Source organism: Montipora capricornis, chromosome 14, assembly GCF_036669925.1.
Source record: "Montipora capricornis isolate CH-2021 chromosome 14, ASM3666992v2, whole genome shotgun sequence".
Classification (NCBI taxonomy): Eukaryota; Metazoa; Cnidaria; class Anthozoa; order Scleractinia; family Acroporidae; genus Montipora; species Montipora capricornis.
The window spans coordinates 1,302,139-1,320,000 of record NC_090896.1 but is presented as its reverse complement, the minus strand read 5'-3'; the positions used below and the strand labels follow the sequence as shown (position 1 = coordinate 1,320,000).

The 17,862-nt window shown below is 38.5% G+C and overlaps 1 protein-coding gene and 3 non-coding genes across 4 annotated transcripts in view; all 4 read right to left on the bottom strand.

The window, feature by feature from the left end:
* LOC138033262 (pumilio homolog 2-like) overlaps nt 1-17,366 on the bottom strand; it is a 25,192-nt gene extending 7,826 nt beyond the window's left edge. Inside the window, 8 exon segments of the mRNA XM_068881027.1 lie at nt 497-634; nt 1,916-3,863; nt 7,542-7,711; nt 8,010-8,342; nt 14,306-14,395; nt 16,782-17,075; nt 17,290-17,342; nt 17,345-17,366. Coding sequence (XP_068737128.1) covers nt 497-634; nt 1,916-3,863; nt 7,542-7,711; nt 8,010-8,342; nt 14,306-14,395; nt 16,782-17,075; nt 17,290-17,342; nt 17,345-17,366 — 3,048 coding nt within the window.
* LOC138034005 (small nucleolar RNA SNORA73 family) lies at nt 5,579-5,807 on the bottom strand. Its single transcript, XR_011128781.1, has one exon. It is a non-coding gene; the product is annotated as a small nucleolar RNA SNORA73 family (small nucleolar RNA).
* On the bottom strand, nt 10,638-10,866 carry LOC138034004 (small nucleolar RNA SNORA73 family). The gene has a single exon (XR_011128780.1). It is a non-coding gene; the product is annotated as a small nucleolar RNA SNORA73 family (small nucleolar RNA).
* LOC138034006 (small nucleolar RNA SNORA73 family) lies at nt 14,562-14,790 on the bottom strand. Its single transcript, XR_011128782.1, has one exon. It is a non-coding gene; the product is annotated as a small nucleolar RNA SNORA73 family (small nucleolar RNA).
* Nucleotides 17,367-17,862: the final 496 nt, after the last annotated feature.

The window sequence follows — 17,862 nt, the reverse complement described above, 5'->3', positions numbered from 1 at the left end:
TATTTTACTCTGTCTATTGCCAGACGATTTTACTTGTCAATGGGGAACCCCTGAGAGTCAATGGGTTAATGAAAGATGTAGATTTCAGTTTGTCTTTCCTAAAGGTTATGTAAACAACATTTTTAAAGGCACTGAAGTTACACAGAATTGGTTCAATGCACTGTTTCCACCTGCTTTGTCCTCAGCTTTTAGGGGGTCTAAGTCTGCTCACTCTCCATTCCAACACCGCAACAAATGCACACTCACAGCTCTCACATACTTCTGACCAACCACAAGGTTTACAAAAAACATTTGAATTGAAAAAAGTGATTGAAATTATGATTTCTTTTATTGGAGAAGTAATTTCAAGAACTTGTGCATCATGCTTCTCTAGATTTCCAAACCCACTAAAATAACCTGCCTGTGGCCTGGTGGTTTCAAGCATATTCTTGCATTTGGAAATCCAGTATTATTTAACGCACTTGCACTCGTTTTTGAAATATTACATAAAACTGACCTGTGCTTGAAAGGCTCCAATAACAAACTGGAGCGATGAAGGATCTACACACTCAATGCACTTTTGCACAACATGGTTACCATTCTGATCCTTGACACACTTCAGCACATGTCCATCCAGCTCCCGTACAAGATCATTCTAGAGTAAGAACACAAAGAAAGGACTTTAATATCAGCTCTCTGAAGAATTTGCTATTGTTTAGAGGTGATTATTACTGTAAATATGTACCATCCTGCAAATGGTAAGAAGGCTTACAGAGTGATCACATGAGATTGAATAAAGAAAACAACATTTTTTTACATTGGCGCCTTTTTAGTGGGAAGTCCGAAGGACAGAGAACTATTAGGTTTAGAATGGGGCATGATAGGTCAAGTAAGCAACATAATATTTCCTGATCAAAATTCCAGTGTTAGATGTCAATATTCTAAATGGTCAAACACAATATCATGCCTTAATTGACACAAAGAGGTTGAAAATTCTTCAAATTCTTTGTTAGACCACACGTAGTGGTGGGCAAGTATCTCTAAATATTTCATCTAGGGGTAGCTAGCTGAGTCTGCTGGTCTTTAGAGAACAAAATGGGAAATGTGGCTGACCTACTCCCCTTAAGATGATCTGTAGTCGATATTCAATATCATCGACGGCCAGAGAAGGGTAAGTTGTGGGTCTCGTTCTTAGCCGATCAGTCTGCCATTTTGATGTCACTTTGCGAAGTTCACATTGTACGGATGGACGTACGGGCTGTACAACAATTTTGTGAAAGGTCACAAAGAATTTACGCCATGTACGAAAGGGAAGTTTTGGTCTATTTTGTTGCTTCTATTTTATCTGGACGTAATCTACCTGCCTACTTTACAACAACAAGCACATTTATGGCAATTAAATTACTATGCGAGCCTTTGGTTTACTCAAATGTGCCTTTGTCGCTTTTATTTTAATTTTTTTTTTTAAGATTGGCAAACGATTTTGAAACAAATCCCGTTGATCAGCTTTCTGGATCAAGGCCACTTCCTCTTTCACAATATGTCCTTGTACGGGCAAGACTTCGCACTAACCGTCCGGTACCGCTCGTTTGGACAAATTGCCAAGCTTGCTAGAATACTTTTTTACCAAAAACTGTTAATGGTCTTCCACAAAAATCAAGAACAACAGGATTACAGAAGACAAAAATAATTTTGCTGTGTAACTTGCCACAGTTTTTGCAGAACACAAGTGATATCTACTGCATTAAATGTGGCCACAATAATTATTGATGTAACAAATGACATAACCACTTTGGGTTACCTATGCTTACAACCTCACAATAAAATATTTTTTCTATGCACACAGGAATATCCAAGCTTGGAGATCATCTTAATTTATGTCACAAAAAAAAAAACATTTCCTTTTGTTAATGTTAAATACAGAAATGTAGCTAACCTGTACGTCAGGGGAAATACACTCTAGAGCCTTCTGAATCACACGGCATCCATACATTTGCAGAGCAAGTGGAAGTACGTGACCACGAATACAGTTAGCCAGATGGTGTTTCTGATCGGGGCTACCAAACTCAAAGAACTTCTGAATAACATAGTTTCCAAACACATCTGTCATCAAACTGTAGGCAGCTGGAAGGATTTCATGAAACACCATCTGCTTCTCATTAGGTGATGCCCGTTCCAACTTTTGTTGAATGAACCTTGAGCCATGCTGATCTTGAGAAAATTCAACAATGTGATTAGCAAGGTCCCGCAGTTGGATGTTAGGATATCGATTGTTGCGAAAGTCCTCTAAAAGCCGGCTCCGTCCAGATTCTTTGCCCCTGGATCCTCGGAAACTGCTGCTACCCAATGCTGATGCACCAAATGGTATCCCAGTCAAGCTGCCAAGAGATCCCTGATACTTTGTTTCACGAGGTGCAGCAGCCAATTGCATGTAACGTGACAGACCATTAGAGATTGGGCTACCAACAGTGAATCCAGACTGTCCTCCATACCCAGACTGGTTGCCAAAGCCTGATTGGCCTTGCGAGAGAAGAGGAGGGGTTGGTAGCTCCTGAGGAGTGTTGTAGGTTGGCTGTGCTGAAATGGATAAACTTGCAAGGCTGTTTACACCACCAGTGGCTGTGTAGTACTGTGCAATACCCGCTCTTTTACCATAGTCTGCTGCATTCATTGACTCTCGTCTTGTTCCACCACCAGGGATAGTTCCAACAGCACCTACACCAGAAGAGCCCCCTACAACACTTCCAAGCATACCCAATGCATTATTGCTTAACTGTGGTGGCTGCTGCTGGGTTTGTTGTCCAAAGAGCCCCATGCTGGATGCCCCACTCATTGAGCTGGGAGTACCCATCCTTCCTGCTGCAACAGAGGTTGATGCTGCATTCTGCGCATTCACCACCACTGGGGAAACCATCCTAAGTGTCCCCATTTGACCAGCAGCCATTTGTGCAGTTGCCATACTATTTACATTCTGTGCATTTCCTAGAACCAAGTTTCCTGATTGGTCATAGTAAGCAGTTGCTCCTAAGCCCAATGGTGCAGCACCAGGAGGTGCAATTAGCTGGTAGTTGGTACCAGGGGATGCAGCTGCTGCCATTGCCTGCTGTGTGTGGGACGGTGGTGTGCCAATTATCTCCATAGGTCGTCCTGTCATTCCACTGGAGTTAGAACGCAGCAGCTGTGCATGTTGAGCTTGTTGCTGTTGTTGCTGCTGCTGCTGTTGTTGTTGTTGCTGAAGGTAGCCTCCAGCACTTGATGCTCCAGTTGCTGAATACATTCCCCATGGTTGTACACTGTAGGCAGCATATTGAGGGTGAACCACTTGCGGGGCACCACCACTGACGGCTGAAAGAGATGGGTTCCCAAATGGATCCTGCGTTGGTTGGGCTGTGATAAAATAGGGATTTGGATGACCAACACCAGTGGATTGAAGTCCAGACTGTAATCCCAACTGCTGTTGTTGCTGTTGTTGTTGTTGTTGTTGCTGCTGCTGCTGTTGTTGTTGTTGTTGTTGGGCCACCATGGCAAGTGCAATCTGATGATGAGGACTCAAATGAAGCGACTGTCCCTGCTGAGAATTCACTGCACTGTGGCTTTGCAAGGAAGCTCCTGAGACCATGACAAAGTCGGAGGGGCTTGTAGGAGTGCCTATCACTGGTTCTCGTTGTGACGTAAATGACAGCTGTTCAAGCTGAACACTTTCAAGGGGATCTATCAGGGCCACAGGTGGGGCAATATCTTCAATTGGATCAGCCTCTTTATATGACTTAACCTTGCTTGGACCAACTGGTGGTTGAGAAGAAAGTGAAGGCTGGGCAACTTGTGGAACATCTTGCTGCTGTGAGCCTGATGTCGGGGATGGCTGTCTACTTCCAGGAGTGCGGCTAAGAAAAAACAACAAAAATTAAAAAAATAAATGCAAATGCATCTTGGTACTATCAAGTCCTACAATCGACTCACAAATGACTCAGAAAATAAAACTTAGATTTATATAACGATAGAGGAACCATTGTCATAATATTTTTGAAATGAATTGTTATTCAGCAATAATATTAAAGAGGATTTTCAAAGTCCTTGTTAGAATTTGTAACATTAGGTATTTCTTATTTCACTTAATTATAAGATAGTGAATTAACTGTGATACATCACTGCTTTAATGTCTTCAGCAGCTTACAGCCTGTAAGTCATCTTAGAAATTGAATGAAAGATTGTATGAAACATTTTACCCCTGCATTAAAACATGGACCAGGCAAATACCCCGGGAAGCATTTCCAGCCAAGCCTATCCATAAATGGAGCCACTTGCTATTACAGTGTATCTCAAAGAAAAGAGGAAATTTATGTGCAAGCCAGCTGAGCTGTAAGTGACAACATGAAATCTTATTTAACCACGACCCCCAATTTGGGGGGAAAGTCAGATGAATCTTCATCAAATTACACAGACCTTGTACAATTTCATAGGCAACAATGCTTTTTTTCTAGATTGTTAATTTCAATTTGTAATTAAGGGAAAGGAAAGAAAAAGAAATGGATACCTCACTTCCCTAAACATGTAAAAACCCAAAAAAACATTGCTGATTTCAGAAGTATTATTGACAGAAACTTGCAAGCTAGTCCTTGACAACTAAGCTATTTCAACATCTTACAAGTGTTGGGTTGCACTTTTCCAACCCTAAGCCATAATCATGCACAAATAACAAGATCAATTTTCTGTATAGCAATCCTGCTTGATACAACCCTGACTCAGACTAAATTCATTAATATTTCATGGCTAAAATTAAAATTCAGCATTTAAAGGAAAGCATAATTTGCACCTTTTGTTTTTAAAGGTCAAGGTTTTGTTTTGAAATCAAATAACTTTACCACTGAGACAAAGGAAACAGGATAGACAGGAGGATAATTTTCAAGTTCTTTTTTTGAATGTCTCCACAAAGTATTAAAACCTCACGTCTATGATGGCATAAATACATTGTTCAACCCTGGAAAATAACACTGGCAACTAGGATGTTACCCTAACTGAGAGGACCAGACAATCCTTAAGAAAAGAAAGAGATTGAAAGGCTTGTGAAAATTGACGTGGTTTATAAAAGAAACCGACACTACCCACAAAAAGCATAGCAAATTTTCTATTCTAGTTAAATGCAACAAGATGTTTGACATCAATCATTTTTCTTTACCACTTTTTTTTCTATTTTACATACTTGTTCAATATCTAACCACAACAATAAACTTAAACTTCAGAAATAAGGTGTGTTATTATTGCTACTAGTATCCTTACATGTGGAACCAAACTTTTTTGAGTGGAGTTGCATCTAATTAAAAAGCCATCAAAAAATCAGTAGTCAATGACTTTTTTATAAGTGTGTTAAGATTTTTTAATCAATACAGTGGTACAAGAAAAGCCTGAAAAAAATCAAGTATCAAGTTTTGTTAGCTTTCTTAATCAGTGAAACATTGTTTTAGGTATGTTGACCCAATGATGTTTCTTTTAAGAGGCATTTGTAAGCATTTTTGAAGTTACCTCCTGGAGAAAAAAAAATTATTCAACTTTCTTTCTTTTGTCCATGTTTCTTGGATAAAAAAACAACCCTTAAACACATTTCTGTTCATTGTATGGTGTATCTTCCCAGTAATTGCCACATAATGGCTCTGAGAAACACAAGGAATATACAATGCACTGCACCAAACCAGTGAAACACTGGGGACAGTTTTGATCTCCAGCGACATGACAAGGAACACACATCAGATGTAACATGTCTCATGGACACTCAGCTCCTATAAGCCATTAGACAGAGCCAATGGGGGGCAACCCACTGGATGTCACGCTGGATATAAAGAACCACTCCAAAGTAAGTTACCACCTCCCATCGCTTTTCCTGTTGTGCACCCCCTATGCGACTTGCATAGCATGAGAGTAAGTGAACTGTAAATTATTTGCTTTTATCAACAACAAAATAATTTGTTACGCAAAACCAAATACATTCTGCATAAAGACTTTTTCTCTGCAGCTACATGAGTTTGTTCAGATGACTCTGACTTGTACATTTCTATTTTATCGTATGGGATTCTGCGAGGGTATTAACAAGGATTTTGCAGTAAGGAGTCAACATTTTAGCAACAATTAACAGAAAAATAATTCTACTCATGTGAATGCTTCTGGTTTACATACAAAAATTCGCTGGAAAAGAAATGCTTGCATCATACCAACAAGGGACAATTTCATTGAAACATCATCTATTTGGTGGAAAACTAAGAATTAACAACTGCATCACTAAATGGAGATTGGTTGCAGGGATTCTACTGGAGGCCAGCTAACAAGCCATTGATTTAGTAACCCTCCCATGGCCAGCAACCCCTACAATCCAGCCATGAGCCCCACACAAGTAGGGAGGGTTGGGGGAGTAATAGCCCAACTTTGCCAGCACAGAACAAAGTGGATGGCAAAATGGCAAGTGAATTGTCATGCAGTTAAGTGATGAGTAATGACCATGCACCTGTGACCACTCTAGACAATGAACAGACCCAGACAACAACCACTCTTTGGTGTTAACTTAATTGTTAAATTGCATTTTACTGCATCGAAAACAATGTCCACCATGCACCAAGGTTTGTACAATTTTTGTGTCCTAAAACTTTTCCAGGATTATTCAGGACCATACAAGACAAAATCCAATCCAAAGACCTAATAACAGCCTGCAGGGAGACTACTTGAATATGCATATGTATTCCAATATATGAAATGTAACAGGTTCCATTTGGGTTTGCAAAACTTGACAGGAATTTTATTTTGTTTCTGTATAGACTTAATTTTCCAGGATTTCTGGGTCTGAATTTTACAACACTACAATCCATGACTTTCAAGGATTTCCATGACCCGTACCAACCCTGTGCATAGCCAAAGTGTCGTCCTTTGCACAGGCTGCCTTTTCGTGTCAACAGAACATAATAGTATTGTTGTTTTCATCTATGCATGGACACATGACTGGAGAACATGTTCTTTGAAGTTTGACTTTGGCAGCCGTCAATCAAACCTTTTTCGAAATCATTTGAAGCATACTTTATCAGATCAGGGTCAATTTCTTCAAAAAAGTCTTTGATGTCCAGTCTTGCCACAATTCTAGGCAAACTTGCACAAACATCTCTCAAACTTTGAAGGATTGAAGACAAACCTTGACGTGTCTGCAGCCAATTAGAGAATGTTTTCCTGTCACATATCTATGCTTAGATGAAAATGACAGTAATTGACTTTGACTAGATACATGCACATTTCTTTATCACCTTTTAACATAAGTGTTTAACATCACCAAAATTATTAGTTGTAGAGCATTATTCTGATGGTATGACTTTCTTTGTTTGTGTTCAGCACTGTGTTCCATTTTCTCGCACATCCATAACAAATTCGCAGAGCTTGTTGTCAAAATCTCCAAAGGATTTTTTCTTAATGCTCAAATTCAGAACTGAACTCAAATTGAGTAAAAAGGAAATCAAATCAGACAAGCAATAATCAAACCCTTTCAGATAAATATTAGTTAAATATCACCATCTTCACTATCAGGATATTACCTGAAAGTTCCTGGAGCTTTAGCGTCATCATCTGCACTCTGTTTTGGCACAGGTTTGGGTGACTCGTGGCCTTGTTCATCATGCAAAACATTCTTCACTTCTTCACCAGTCTCTTCTTCAAATGGTGATCCTCCTTTGCTTTCTTTATTCTCCCCATTAGACTTTGCTCCCTAATGGAATAAAACAAGAGATTAAGGTACTCTTTTTCCCAACAGATATTCCCTTTAACAATACAATTTTCACTAGAGGAATTACAAGGTTAGGAAAACAGCTTTTGTTCTCAATCACAAAACCACAATGAAAAATCTTTTTGCAAATGAGACAACTCCAGTTTTAAAGGGAAAATAAATGTGTACAGCACAGGACATGTCAAAGATTAGGAGGACTACGAAAGAAGTTGCACAACTGTTCACTTCAAAATTTAGCACAGGCAAGTAATGTTAACAAAACAAACACAGAGACACTTACAAACCCAGCTTTAATGATCTGTGCATCAAGTTCTTGCCCACCAGGTGAAGACGCCAAGACATACTCCACCATACTTAGTCCAACACCATCTGCTGATCGTGGAGAAAGAACGTTCTGTGATTCAGATGGTGTGTTAAAACTGCCTCCCTTTGCAGGACGCTGAACCATAATCGGCTGTGACACAGCATGCTCAGACTGAGCCATATGTGGCACTGATGGTCCCCATGCTGTTTCTCTCCACTGCTCACCAAAAAAGATCCCAGATGTCATACCTCCTTGATTTTCCTCTCCAGAATCTTGAACATCCCAAAGTTTCTTTGCAGTTGTCGCAATCTGTAGATACATGTACCAAACTGTTTTGTTAATTCCTCATACACTCCTAAATTTACCATCACAAATAAACAATGAAACAGTATTGATAACAATTTAAGCAAAGATACTTAAAACAGGGGAAGGTCATACTAACAGTCTTATCTCCACTCAAATGTCCTAGAGACAAATGGTTGGCATGGCAAATGTTCCTTTAAGTCCCTAAGACACTTATTTTTTCCCTATTTTTTTAACTTTTCAGTTAACCCATTCACCCCTAAGCAGGCCTAAACCGGCCATACCGGTACTTAGTATTTTACTATAACGCCAGAAAATTTTACTCATCAATAGGTTCAATATGTATGTCTGGAGTGGTGTACTTCTAGCGCATCCACACCTTTTAGCAGGCTTTTGATTTATACACAAAAATTTTGGCCAAACCAGTTGGGCCCTGGTAACTAGGTCTTGTTGAAAATCTTGAACTTTTCGTCAAGTCTTTATAGAAATGCTGGAGAATAGTTACCCTTTGGATGCTGAGAATGTTTTTGACGATTCAGAATGGAATTACAGTCTTGACTTCTTTGACGTCACTCATTACCAGGACCCAACAGCTCAGCCAAAAATCAAAGCCATGCTTAAACGTTTGGATACACAACGAAGGAAAGATTTTTGAAGTACTACACTCCAGACACTATAGATATTCGAACGAAAAGTTAAACAGGAAAAAAGTAAGCATCATAGGGACTTAAAACAGTAAACTGTCATAGTTTTACAAAATCATCCAGTTATTTTGTTTTTAGTCATCAAGTCAGCTTTCAACAATAATTTCCTTTTCTACCCTGAATGACAATAAAAACTGTGCTAGCTTCACTTGACAAAAAAGCCTGCCCAAAACTGCCCTGCAGCCTTGTCCCTGGCTCTATCACGTTACATTGATTTGAGTTTTTAGTTTGGTGATGTAGTCTGGGAGGAAAAAAGGTTACTTTTTTGCATGCTGCATTTCCACTTCTTTGAACCAAGTATATAAACCAATAGGTTCTCTTTCGGTAAGAAATTCAACATTCCTAAATGTTTACAGTTTATAAACTAGTAGTAATCTTGGATTATTGAAGTGCAATCAACAGTCGCTTTTGAAGCCAAGTAGAAGGATAGGGAAAGAAACAATCTTACAGGAACAAACAATCATGTTGTCCACAATCATCATTTGCACATACAATAATAATAATAATCATAATAATCATCATCATCATCATCAATAGATTTATATGGTGCAATATCCAATGCCTGCTATAGTGCTTTACAATTTTACAATTCAAAACCTAATTAACCACATAAAATTAAGTAAAAGGTGACTAGTTCAACTAGAAAGTGTATGTCTACCAAAAAAGATAGTCTTTCTACTTCTTTTTAAAATACTGACCAAGCAACTATGCCTAATTTCAATAGGAAGGGCATTCCAAAGCCTTGGGGCAACAACAGAAAGCCCTTTTGCCAATGGTTTTAAGATTAGACCAAGGAAGCAAGAGCAAGATGACTGACTAGGGCTGCAACAATACACCCATGCATCACAAAAGTTTTTGCCACGATACAAATATCGACATTTAAGCAGCATATCGCAATATTAAATCTTTAATTGTTCATCAACATTCAGAAATCACTGTCTTTAATGACTCCTTAAGCAAAAATAACCCTTCTAATTAACACTACCATTTGCCCCAAGTATTTTTCAAGATGCATTAATTGTCAGCTGACAAAGTCTTGCGCACCCAAGGACAAAACACACTGTTTGTTGGAAAATGTCTTCCCATTGTACACATTTATGTAATGATGTATAGAGATATGTAACATATCATGATACCTGTATCGAGATGTGTAATGTACTATTAGAAAAGGTATCATTGCAGCCCTATGCATATGACTGACTGATTATTATGTCTGAATTGCTTACACAGTGAGTGAAAAATTTCATCTTATTTGTTCTCCACAATATAGCCAACCAGCTGCAAAGCCACAGCTTTCTCAACAAGCTTAGACAAACGGTAGATTGAAATTGGTTTAAAATGAGAAAAAACATCTTGCTGTCAAGATTTGACTTTTTTTAGATATGGTATGATGTAATTTAAGATGGTGCTGCAAAAGCAGATAGTGAAAAACTAATTTTCTTAAGCTCACCCTATGCTCAGGATAGGCCAGATCAGAAATTGCATTCTCCTAATGCTGAATGCTATAAAAAATTAACTTTTCATTCTGAGTGGTGTAGGTTATGTGATATTTATTTCATTCAATGTGAAATGTAAGATAAAATGTGAACTTGAAAATTACTGTTCATTGTATGGTGTATCTTCCCAGTAATTGCCACATAATGGCTCTGGGAAACACAAGGAATATACAATGCACTGCACCAAACCAGTGAAACACTGGGGACAGTTTTGATCTCCAGCGACATGACAAGGAACACACATCAGATGTAACATGTCTCATGGACACTCAGCTCCTATAAGCCATTAGACAGAGCCAAAGGGGGGCAACCCACTGGATGTCACGCTGGATATAATACAGTACAATCCACAGACATACCTCAAAATGGAAACAGCAGAGTCAAGACACAAAGATGATAATTACAATTGCACCAATCTAAAAGCTGGCATTTCAAGTGCTTTGCCACTATCTTAAAAGTGGACTGTTAAAATATTTAACTGACAGCTCTAAGCAGTATTTATGAAAACCACAATTCATTTAAATTGCAGTGGAATGTGCTTCCAACTTCTTTCTTCTGCCTACACAATGACAACTGAGACTTTTCTCAACCAAATTGTCAAGAAATGCTGAGAAAAGAAAAGCATTTCGAAGGTTGTGCTCTGAGGAAAACTTCAGGGAGCCCCCAAGCATTTGAGCTGGGGTGCCCAGCCCTCCAAGTTGGTTGCCCAAATTAATTAATTCGTTATTTAATTAACTATCCGAGATCAACAATGCGGCAAGATCTTTATCCATCTCTCTCTCAACAAAACATTGATGCCACTGCTCTGGTGATCATCAAACTCGCTAGTGCAAGAAAAAGCCGTAACCTGTTAAACTTGAGAAAGACTAGAAGTGGCAATGCTTCCTATATTTTTCAGGTTAAAAGTGAAAATGTAAAGATTGTGGGAGGTTTACGTAAAGACGTTTGGGTCTAATACAGGTCAACCTTTTTACCGGTTAAACAGACTTAACTAGTTTTGTACCCCATATGAACCACACAAGGTCAGAGAAAAACTCTGAGCATTTTACTGGTTAGTTGGGTTGAAAATAAATTTTCAAAACGTTAATCAATGCTGCTTGATTCCGATGGAGCTTTTGTGAAAACTGCCGTGAAATAATAAAACCACCGCGGCCCAAAAGCTATCAATTTCTTTTAGAGCAAGTCATCTTGATCTGGACGAAAATCATCTCTACAGGACTGAACTAAAGTATTTTTTTCTTGTATTATCAGTAAAATGTTTAGTGGAATGAACTTTTTGTGGATTCGGTCGAAGCGTCAGTCACAGTCAATTGCTCTGTTTCTAAAACAACAACAAATAACATGATATCTTTCCTTTTTTAATTTCATTATTTCATATACAGGGGCAAATCAACCATAACCTAAATATATTTATCCAAGCATGAAAAATCGTAAAAATGTGACCCTTTTTGGGAAAACCAGGCTTAATGAAAATTGCGTTGAGCTGATTTTCAGCGCAAAGCATTTGGAAACGTTGAAATGCATTCAAAAACATTCTCAATGCATTCTGAAACGTTTGCAATGTTCCCCAACAGAAATAGAAAACGTTCCATACCAATGAAAAATCATTTCAAAACATTCAGAAAACGTTTACAAACGTTGATAAGCATCATTTTTTCGCTGCATTGGGATGAATCCAGTGTCAATGATGACTGATTGTCACGAGTAGAATTCGGCCGTGTCCTTCTACAACTTAGTAGAAATACATGTAGTAGAGCACTTTTTAAAAAATTAAAAATACCGAGAAAAATGAAGGGTTTGTGTTCGAAGTTCACCTCTGCATACCATTACATGTAGAAAGACAAGGGTGGAAAGTTCGATTTCGGATCCCTCCAGCACCAAGCCGGTTGATCAATAGAAAGCTAAATTCGGGAGCTAATCAATACCCATTATGACGTTCATTGCTACAAAGGCCTTTAATTCCGCGCGGCTTACTCCATGAAAAAAGGCAATGCGCTCGGGGAATTTAAGAGTTTTTGACAGGCATACCTACTCGTTTCGTTTACCATTAATTCCCATAGATCATCTCTTATGAAAACTAAGAAAAATATTTAATTCATTACGATTATCTAAAACGAAATAAAGAGCAGTAGCTGCCACGAAATCTGGAACTTGAATATTATTGAGCTGATCGATCATTCCAGCGAGCTTGTTGTTTATCATCGGTCGCTAGGTTTTCACCGTCTTCTTCATCACTTTTAAAGCCATCTAAATCAAAATTTTTGTCTCTGGTATCCCTCCTCTTACAGGAAAACCATAAAAGATCCCTTAGATCCCTAGATCCTCCGAATCCGGAAAAAAAGCATGAATATCCCCATCGTTTGATGCGTTATCTGGCGCATCGGCTGTTGTTTTCGCGTAATTTGATCGCGCGATCAAAAGGGCAAAAAGCCAGCCCTTGTGGGGTCTCTTATCAGCTGTCAAAATATGCTCACCATACGACAAATGATTGGTCAATTATCCTACTAAATCTCCATAACAACAAAAAATTTAGATTTCCTAAGGGAGACTGGGTAGAGGCCTAAGATCAACTCCGATCAAGCCGACATGTTTTACAGCCGGTTTTGGCTGGTTTAGGTAATTCAGGGGTCATCGTGCGTGACTGGTTTCGGCCTGTTTAGGTGTCAATGGGTTAAGAAGTTGCCTTTTGCCATCAAAAATGGGGGATCGACTTATACACGGGTAAATACGGTATGTAACATGTGATAGCCTTTGAAACAATTGTTTCCAACGAAGAAAAAACATTTTCTGAGAGGTTTCGTAAACTGTAACCACCAGCATATTAAAATTTTTAGCCGCCTTATCTGCTAGAAATACAATAAGCCAGAGTGCCCAGCCAGGCGGCCGGGTAATTTTTCTCACTTGCCTAAAGCCAAATGTTAGTCGCCTCAGACGAACCGGCACCATTAGAGCACAGCCTTGATTTCCAAAATGATTTTAACTGCCATGTAAAGGGCTTTAACCATATTTATTTGAATAAAGTTATCATTTAAACAAGAAAATGTGGCATACTTGGGAGGATTTAAATGGTGGAAACTTCAAGGCAGTGAGGCAAATTTCCATCTCTAATAATCTTACTCACTCCTATCACTGTAAATGCAAGAAAGGATTGGGCAATCATTTAAATGTAACATTCCCCACCACATTCATCAAGCATAGGTGCTTAGAAACAAAACTGCCAAAATGTAAACTATACTGAAAAATCATTGGGTTTGAGTGAAAGCTTCCAATCACAACATTTTTTAATATTGTTTTTGCTCACAAAACTGTGTTGATTTGAAAGCAGGTTGGCCGAATCACTGCCGCAGAATTTCATGAAATATGCCACTGAAGGTTCACAAAATCAGCTGTTTACCATGATCAATGAAACATTGACCAACTGAAAGCTCAAAACTCTTGTGCTTCACACTAATTAAGCTACATTCACACACTCAGTTTTTTTAGCTAGTGGGTAAATAATGCCACTTTCTCCTTGTTCAAGATCGCTGAAAGCTTGTCAGTTGGAACCATACCAAATAATGGCAGGCGTTAAATGAAAAGAGTGGAGTTAAAACAATAAACAGTCTTCCTCTCTGACATTACTACAAACGTTTCACATGTTGAGCATTCAACGCACATACTGTACTTTGCAAATGTGAATTCACTGTTGACTACATTTTCAGTTAAATGGTAACACCTGGGTAAGTTGTATTAGTGCAATATTTGATAACTAAAATACCAACCCATTTACCTCTTCAATTGGTGTATCTGGTTTCTTTTCGTTGTTGTTTAAAGACAAACTTTGAAACTTGTCTTCCAGCTCTCCATCTTTGCTACTTGTCTGAAAAAAATAATGACAAAACATTGATGAAGACATCAAATTCACCAAAAAATTCTAATGCGTTTTGAATTACTCTGAAAAAAGCACAGACCACAATACCATAGAATACAATCCAAACTCTGAGAACCCTGTGGGTCTTCAGTTCAATAAAAAAAAAACCTCAAATTACTGTTCATTGTATGGTGTATCTTCCCAGTAATTGCCACATAATGGCTCTGAGAAACACAAGGAATATACAATGCACTGCACCAAACCAGTGAAACACTGGGGACAGTTTTGATCTCCAGCGACATGACAAGGAACACACATCAGATGTAACATGTCTCATGGACACTCAGCTCCTATAAGCCATTAGACAGAGCCAAAGGAGGGCAACCCACTGGATGTCACGCTGGATACATCTCTCACCATGGAGGCCTTAAAAATGGCAACAGCTGAATTAAAAGTGTACAATTTGCAAAATAGTGTCTTAGAAGCTGGTTTTTAAGTACTAATCCATTACTCAAAGTAAAGTGATGATACACTTGACTAGTATTCAACTGCTTACCACAATAGATCCTAATTACCACAGTTTTCTTTGAATAAAGTGACAGTAAAATCACTCGGCAGAAATTACAGTTAACTTTATCCAGTCGAAGTAAATTTTAATTTTAATAATTTTTTCCCCGACAAAGAGTCAACTAAGCTGGTCTTCACTATGATTCTCAGTTGAGTGCGACACTAGGGAAGTTTGGTGACAAAGTTTCAGTGTTAAAGTTACCATCTTGTCAAGGGTAACTTCCTTTATTTCCAAGAGTAACTTTTTGGGCCTTTATGTCACGAGCAATGAGCCCGCCACAATCTACAAATGATAATGATTAAATTCAATCTGGCAACCCTTACCAGTTAAATGATGTCAAACCCCAAAAAGTGACCCTTGGAAACGAAGCAAGTTGCCCTTAACAACATGTTAACTTTATAGCTGAAACTTTGTCACCAAACTTGCCTTGTGTCATACTCAACTGACAATTGCAGTAAATATTTTTTCAAGAGGACCCAAGTTGACAAAAGCTTAGAATTGTCATCTTGTTTCCACAAAGCTCTTTTCAGAATTCATCACTTGTCTTTTTTATCAGCTTGCACTAAAACTTCTGATTTTCTTAATGCTTTATGATAAACCAGATCCAAAAATATTGTCTAATTATTCCTATAAAATTATCACTTAAATAATTCAAACTCAAGTTTATGAGTGCTTCAATTGAGTAATCTTTCCTTCTATAGTTGGTTCTAATATGAATGAAGAATCTGAAAAGTCAGTTGAATTCAGATGGAAAGAAGTTTAATTTATCTTGAACACAAGCAAGTATTTAGAAACTGTTTTACAGCAACAGCCCTGCTATTTAATTGCCTGCCAGCTTCTATTTAACAAGAACCTCAACTGTGCATGCATACCACAAATACTTGATACTCTGAAAACCACTTCCCTTTTCCTTAAAGCCAAAAACTAATGATTGGAAAATTAAGAATGGTTTACAATTACTACACCAAAAGGGATTAATGTAAGCAGCAGAAATAATGCAAATCATTAGAATTTCTTGAAATTTCAGCAGGCATTATTCTCAACACAAAGCAAATTTGCATGCATGGAACTACTCTGCAATTTATTTTTTCACTACTTCTGCACTCTGACAGTCTTGATAAACAGAGAAAGTTTTAAGTTTCAAAAATACGAATTGATGATAGGATATCAATCTTTCATTTTTAGTTTTCAAGACAACAGCTACGTTTGAAATAAATGTTGTTGTAAGCTAATACATGCATATCACTTCAATCTGGCAACAAAACATCGCCTTCAAAGCCATACCAAGGTAATGCTGGAAAACTAAAGGGGTTCCTTCTTTTACAACATGGAATCGGCGATTCGAGAAGAACCAACAAGATCGAATGCACTCACATCCATGATGAGAAACAGAAGACGGCGATTTCGTCATCGCACATATGCATGCCTTATTCAGCTTGGAAAATGCATTGAATTTAATGGCGGAATTATTCTATATCGTTCCTTGATGCTTAAAACACACATTGCAAGACGCAATTATACGACTGTTCAAACAAAACCAGCGTGGCGAAAATTGTTTCCAATGAAATAGACGCTTACAAGAACGAGCCTAATTGGCAACAACAGAAATCGAAAGAGAAAGTAACGACGGATTGAATGCAATCCCACTTAAAATCCAGAGTAAATTAAATATAGAGTTCTTTACTGCAAAGATGGACGCTTTCATATCGCCAAAAATAACTGGCTCTTTCCATCTTTGCAAACAATACCCCCTGCTCAAACATTCTAGTATTTCTAGCCTCTCTCCTTCAATAACAAGCGCATGTCAACGCGTTTAATATTTCTCACTTGTTCAGACATTCCGTCACCCATAGAGGACCATCTCTGGCCGGAGAAATTGCCTTTGTCGTTTTCTGCAACTGTTTTGGAAAAGCTAGTAGCAACGCCTTGGCGCTGGAAGAGATAGCTTGCGACCTCTCCGTTCGACTTTCCACCAACAATTTCGAAGCCTTGGTTTGGAGTCGTCGTTCCATTAACACTGCGGCCTCCGAGTTTTGGAATCATACCATTGCTGTGGTACGCTCCATCTTGCCATCCAACTTCGTTCATGCCAAGAACGCATGGAAAACTCATTGGACGGATCTAAAACAAAAGAAAATCGTCCAACAGTCAACAACCAAGGCAAATTGTAACTCATACCGAAGTGGGGGTGTGACTTGTGCAGCGCTTGCAAAAATTCCGAGGACGTCGAGCGTTCAAGTGCAAAAATAATCCTCAGCACAGGGAGCGCAATTATCTGAGGCATCAAAATGTACACATTGATGGATTCGACACAAAAGATGGATTCAGAACTCACCGGATGGAGAGGTTCTATGAGAGAAAAGCCATTCTTAGCATGGCCGTTGCTGCCTTGTCAGACAGGGATAGTCCCATGGTACCTCACGCGCTGAGGTGTAAAACACGTGGTTTGCTTCTGAGGTCTTTCGAACACGTGCGCCAAAATCATCGTAAGTTTTGGGAAAGGTCAAATTACAGAGGAGTGAAATTAGGTCACTCTTGACCTTCGAAAATGTAACATTTCAAACAACAAACCCAAAATTCAACAAACCGAGCGTTATCCTGGACAAAGCAGCCAAGCTTTTGTTTTTTTTCAATGCGATCGGGTAGCATGTGAAATTAATATTTAAAATGCAATGTTCCCGGCCATTTAAAGTTTTATTATAGTTGAGTTCAAACTTGCAATGAACAAGTAAGCTTAGCTCTGCCTCAATGGTCAACTAGATCTGTTACTTTGGACCTTACTCGAAATAATTTTTTACCGGAAGAAATAACTTTCATTTCCATTTCTTTGGGTAACGCAAATGATAAGAGGAATGTAGCTGAGTTAAACTGTGTTCATTATCGATATTCTGCAAGAGGCAGTACACAC